The sequence below is a fragment of the Sinocyclocheilus rhinocerous genome, unplaced genomic scaffold (assembly GCF_001515625.1).
Source record: "Sinocyclocheilus rhinocerous isolate Xijiao unplaced genomic scaffold, SAMN03320098_v1.1 scaffold632, whole genome shotgun sequence".
Classification (NCBI taxonomy): Eukaryota; Metazoa; Chordata; class Actinopteri; order Cypriniformes; family Cyprinidae; genus Sinocyclocheilus; species Sinocyclocheilus rhinocerous.
In genome coordinates, this window is record NW_015639247.1 from 983492 (window position 1) to 990092 (window position 6601).

Sequence of the window (6601 nt, forward strand, 5' to 3'; positions counted from 1 at the left end):
TATATATATATATAAGTAGCTTTTATTTGTGTATTTTCAGTTTTCTTTTAATTTTAGTATGTGCTTTTTCATTTTACTTTTTGGTGTTTTTAAACATTACTTAGGTTTTTTTTAAATATCACTTTAAATATTGATTGTTTTTATTAATTTTTTTTATTTTTTATTCTCAGTTGGTAAAATTAGTGCTTCAATTTCAACTGAATTTCAACATTTCTAATTTTATGTTAAGCTTAAGTTTTTCATGTAATATTTATATTTTATTTCAGCTTAATTTCAAGTAACATTTTTAAATTATTTTATAATATAGCATAATATAATATAATATATAAATATACACACTACATATGTGTAACTAAATATTAAAAAAATTAAAAATAACTATTAACAATATATAACACTGCCATGATATATAATCACTCGTTATTAAAAAAAAAAGTTTAAACAGTTAAATAATTTTTAAAGTTATTTAGGCTAATTAATAAAGATGTTTAAAAGGTGACAAATAAGACAATTTAAAAGATAATATGCATATATAAGATTTTTAGATGTATTTAAGATAAAAAAAATACTAATAAATAAACACTTCCTTCAGAAAGCTTTCTGAACAAAATAAGATTTTGGTGTTATCAAATCAAGTTGAAGTTTTTATTAATATTTTGCATTCGTTTTTATTTTATATTTTCTGTGTTCAATTTATTTTATAGGTAAAGTTTTCGTTTTTTTTGTTTTGTTATTTTATTCGTTTTGTTTGTTTTTAAATGTCTACATGGCTTTTACATTTACATTTAGTCATTTAGCAGATGCTTTTATCCAAAGTGGCTTACAAATGTGGAGCAATCAAAATCAACAAAAGAGCAATGCTACGCAAGTGCTATAGCAAGTCTCAGTTAGCTTAACGCAGCACACGTAGCAAGGTTTTTGTGTTTTTTAATTATATAATAAATAAAAAGAAAACAGATAGATACAATAGAAAAAGAATAGAGAAGCTAGTGTTAGTTTTTTTGTTGTTAGTTTTTTAAGAAAACAAGCAGTTTGTAAATGAACAGAGTGCAAGTCTAAAAGGGGCAAGTTTTTTTTTTAGAATAGAATTAGAATAGAGTGCTAGAGTTAGAGGGTCAAATATAGATGGAATTAACTTTTATTGGTATTTCAGTTTTAGTTATTTTAGAACATCAAATTAAACTAAATGAAAATGAGAAATGTTGCCTTGACAACTAGCTGATGGTTTTACTTGTGGTTTTAGATGTGGTTCTCATTATAATAACCCTGGTGGTGTGTGATTTGGGCCGCACCCACGTCCAGCGGGTTGGTCATGAACACAGCACCGGGTGCGACTCCGAAGATGAGCTGGTGATGCCAGGCGTCGGGAATCTCTTCTCCTTCAGGAACGGCCCGCTGCATGTTCATGGTGGCGATGGGAACCGCTCCACTCCGAATCCAGCGCGCCAACCACGGCACCAGCTTCAGCCTCCGCCGCGGATACAGGCCAAAGAACCGGCCCACAACACGGCCCCCGCTGGCCTGCTCGGCCCCGGAGACCAGCTGCAGGTGTGTGGCCCCTGGAGGAGCACAAGAGCGCTGGTTTAGAGTCAAGCAATAAGCCCCGTGAAGCCGTGGTTTACAGTGAGCCAAACGGGTGAGGGAAAAGCTCACAATTAAATTATATTTTAAATAATCAATAAATAAAATTATAGGATATTTTAAAACTGAATTATTTGTTTACTAATAAATTAAACTAATTTAAATATTAATAAAATATAATATTAATAAATGTTAAATTTAAGCAAATTAAAAAGTTACTAAAATAATAAATTAATAAGATTTAAATAAACAAATTAACTGAAATCAAACAGAAAAAGCATTAAGTACTATTATATGTACTATTATAGTTTTTTATTTTATAAGTAGCTTTTATTTGTGTATTTTTATTTGTGTATATTTCATTTTTAGTTTAGTTTTTAGTAACTTTTTATTTTACTTTACGGTGTTTTTAAATATTACTTAGGTTTATATTTTTTTAATATTACTTTAAATTTTAAACTTAAAAAAAAATATATATATTTTCAGTTGGTAAAATTAGTGCTTCAACTTCACCTCTGTTGCCACAGAAACATTTCTAATTTTGTGTTAAATTTAAGTTTTTCGTGTAATATTTATATTTTATTACAGCTTCATTTCAAGTAACATTCTTTAAATTATTTTATATATAATGAAAAATAATAATAAATAAAAATTAATATATATAATTTTTTTTATAAAATGCTAAATTTAAGCAAATTAAAATGTTACTAAAATAATAAATTAATACAATTTAAATAAATAAATAAACAAACAAGTCTGCACAATTAATTGAAATAAAACAGAAATGGCATTAAATAAGTAAGTTTATAGTCTGTTGCACTGCGTGTTTCACAGCAAAGCACAGCACCGTTACACGCATGCAGATTATAATTCAGTGTTTTCAGCATTTCGGTTCACGGTAAATGGTGTTTCTCACTAACTCCATCTTTGTATGAGTTTAGTGTGCATTTTGGGAACGCCGGTTCCCTTTATTTACTCAACATTTATCTCAACATTTCTATGATAGCATTTCACTGCCAAAATAAAAGCCTGAGGATTTTAAAGTTTGAAAGTGAAGAATTTAAGATGTAAATAACAGTATAATAACTTGCAGTGTATAAAAAAGTATTAATAATTATTATCTCTATATAAATAATAATAATAAAATAAAAACAATCAAAATAAATGATTAAATATTTCACTTGCATGTCATGTGACCATTTACCAACATCAGAGAATCGTGTTATTCTTTAGTGTTATTTCTGTATCACTGAGATACTATTATAGTTCAGTATAGTATAGTTTTTTGTTTGTTTTTGCAAGTTTGAACGACATATTTTCTGTTTTCTTTTTAATTACAGCTAAAATTTTAGCAACTTTGTTGCGTTTTTGTCATTTTTATTAGTTTTATTTTTATTTTACTTTGTACGCTATTTTAGTACATCAAGTTAAATCAAATAAAAATGTAAATATGTTGCTTTGGCAACTAGCTGAAATATTAAATTTTTTATGTTTTATTTTATTTCAATACAAAAATGTTTTTACGATTTTAGTTTTAGTTAAGTACAGTGTCTGCCACAAATGTGCGAATGTGTCATTAATAACTGAAATATTATCGGAAAATCTTAGTAACATAAGCATTAAAGCTGCAGTCCGTAATAATTTGCACAGTTTGAAGTTTGTTAGATTTAATCACCATTGGTAGCGTGATTTATTGTAATGCTTTTTTCCCTCAGTTGGTCAGAACAAATGTGGCAGACTTGTTATTTACTCATTCAGATGACAATATCTGCTAAGATTTGATAGGATTTAGCAAACCGCGCTGCTGTTCATTGTATCTTCAAAGTAGATTTGTAGCACTTATAGCATGAAGAAGAAATATTGACACGGACTGTACGTAGAGATCGATTTAAGAAACTCTTCGATACAGAAACATACCCTGTGCGAGTTATTGTTTTTCATGTTTAAAATTAGGGATGCACCGAAATGAAAATTCTTGGCCGAAGCCGAAACCGAACCCGGTTAAAATGTTCTTTTTACTGTGTTGTCTTGCTTTTCAAAGAAATCTATCTATTACACAACAACAATTTAAAAATATTTAACACTGAACATTTTTAACATTCTAGCAGACACTATACCAACAAAGCACAATTTAACTTAAAATTAATAAGTTGGTAAAATAATATTTTTGGGCCATCAGACCCCCTTCTTGAATCAGGCGTGTATTTTTAACTGTACAATTAAAAGCAGCCTTGAGAGAAGAGACTTCAAAAATCATCCTACATCGCTGCAGAAGCACCGACCCGGTGTTTACAAAGTGAACATGCAAAGAAGGTCAAACGGCCTTTACAAAAAACGGCAAAACAGCGATGTAGGACGATTTTGAGGTTGGAGGAGAAAATGAGATGGGAGTTTTTAGACCTACCCTAACGGTCATGGGAGCAGAGCTAGACAAGAACAGCGTTTGAGGTTAAAAGTATATAAATTGTCAATTTTTTAGAAAATGACTTATCGTTTCGCTAGATAAGACCCTTCTTCCTCGGCTGGGATCGTTTAGAGCTTTTGAATCTGCATTTAAACTTTGGAAGTTCAAACTCGGGGGCACCATAGAAGTCCATTATATGGAGAGAAATCCTGAAATGTTTTCCTCAAAAAACTATTTCTTTACGACTGAAGAAAGACAGACATGAACATCTTAGATGACCAGGGGGTGAGTACATTATCTGTACATTATCTGTACTACTCCTTTAAGGGGGCAAATATTGTCCCTTAACTCTTTCCCCGCCATTGACGAGTTATCTCGTCTTTTAGAAGAAAACGCTTCCCCGCCAAAGACTAGTTTTTACGGCTTTTCACTGTTATTCACTCAGAGGCTCTATTATGCATCTTCTGAACGAGTACAAAACCTCCCGAACAAAAACACGTGTGCACAGGACGGAGAAACGAGCCATCTCTTATGTAAACAGATGCATATGAAAAATAATGCGATCATCAGCAATAGACAGCATATAAATGAAAACTGCATAATGTTACAGAGTAACATGTTGATCCAGGGATGTCTGTGCAAGCTTCGGAGGTGTTGGTGCGATTTACTGGATTTATGCTTTGATAATCGTACTGAATATTATCCAGATGTAGTTTTTGATAAAAATGTGATTTTCTCACCTTTTTGCTCAATTATGCATTTTTTATGAAACCTACCTATATTCAAAGAGTTGATAAAAAAAATGCTTTAAGCTAGAATAAAACTGATTTTTTTTGTTTAAAAGTAGAGGCTCTGATCTTTATTTTGGTGTATTGCATATTCAAATATTCATACAGCAAGCCATCAAATTTTAGCGAAAATCATCAAAATCGCTGGCGGTGGCTGGCAACTTTTTTGAAAAGGTGTGACTGCGATCTAAGTTGAGGTACTTAGAAGAATTTTAAACCACTGTAAAAAGTTTGAGAAGCACTGGTTTAGAGCATCAGACACAGTATGTAGAGCGGCTGTACCGGCCTTGCTGCGGGAGTGCAGGTAATCATGCAGCGGCGCCTCGTTCCTCCGCAGACTCGTCCTGACACAGTGATCGACCGTCTCTGGAGTCACCGTGATGCCCAGCGCCTGCAGAACGTCCACCACCGCCGTGGCTCCGCACGCCGAGGCCCCGATCTGCAGCGTCTGCCTCTGAACGGCCTCCTGGATGCTCCACAGCATGGCTGTGTTTCTCTGGGCCTCCTCAGCTTCGGCTCCGGATCCGGATCCCATCGCCTCCATCTCTTCTGGATGCGGACGTGCTGGAAACACACGCAAAAGAGCTGCATTCATGAGTGCTGTGATTAGCCACGCCCCCTATTTCCAAAGCTCCACCCACAAACACATGCAAATATACCAATACAAGAAAAATCATATATGTGACCCTAGAGCACAAAAGCTCTAGGGTCAAAGCTTTTATGCCAAAAATCATTAGGATATTAAGTTCATGTTCCATGAAGATATTTTGTAAATTTCCTACTGTAAATATATCAAAACTTAATTTTTGATTAGTAATATGCATTGCTAAGAACTTCATTTGAACAACTTTAAAGATGATTTTCTCAATATTTAGATTTTTTTGCACCCTCAGATTCCAGATTTTCAAATATTGTCCTATCCTAACAAACCATACATCAATGGAAATATTATTTATTCAGCTTTCAGATGATGCATAAATCTAAATTTCAGAAAATTTACCCTTATGACTGGTTTTGTGCTCCAGGGTCACATTTATTGAATGCAGTGTTTAAGCTAAATTAATAAATATGCAATGAGATGCGCAACGTGTTTACATAATCATGTCAAATAAGACACAACTTTATAATTTATTGACAGTAATAATGGTCAGAAGAAATCTTTGCATATTACAATTTCCTAACTACAAACAATTATAATTTTGTTAATTATTATCAATACATGATTTTATTTTATAAAATTGCATCTTATTTGACATTTTTACATTTTAGTTGGTTTGAAAATGCTAAATTAAACAAGTATGCATATAACTCACTATCTTAAGGTTTCCAAGCAACATAATTGTCATCACTTGCATGATTAACTAATTCACTAATTGAGCAACATCTAGTTATTCTTAAACATAAACAGCTCTTTTGCAGTTTTATGTTAAAATATCAAATAAGACACAAATTCATTATTTATTGACATAATAATTATCAACATAATTGTACATTTATATTATAATTTCATAATTATAAACAAATTCTGATCATTAAACATTTTGGGGAAATTGTCTTATTCCACATTTTGGCATAAAATTTTATTTAAAAAGTAAAATAACTTTATGTTTAAGATGGTAACTCAGCACTGCTTAATTAATTAAATATTAAATGTGATGTGGTCCTGACAACTATGTTTCTTGGCAATCTTATTATATGTCTCTGTGTGTGCGTGTGTGTGTGTGTGTGTGTGTGAGAGTGTGAGTGTGTGTGTGTCTGTGTGAGTGTGTGAGTGAGTGTGTGTGTGAGTGTGTGTGTGTGTGTGAGGGTGGGAGGAGGGGTGTGTGGG

The 6601-nt window shown here is 32.1% G+C and overlaps 1 protein-coding gene across 2 annotated transcripts in view; it reads right to left on the reverse strand.

Moving 5' to 3' along the window:
* LOC107751076 (uncharacterized) overlaps nucleotides 1–6601 on the reverse strand; it is an 8730-nt gene that overhangs the window by 825 nt on the left and 1304 nt on the right. The window contains exons 2-3 of one of the 2 annotated variants that reach the window (XM_016566669.1): nucleotides 5056–5337; nucleotides 1293–1559 (exon numbers count right to left, since the gene is read on the reverse strand). In XM_016566669.1, the coding sequence (XP_016422155.1) occupies nucleotides 1293–1559; nucleotides 5056–5317 (529 nt within the window). In that variant the 5' untranslated portion in view covers nucleotides 5318–5337. Of the gene's footprint in view, nucleotides 1–1265; nucleotides 1560–5055; nucleotides 5338–6601 lie in introns of both variants that reach the window. The other variant, XM_016566668.1, reaches the window with a different exon arrangement.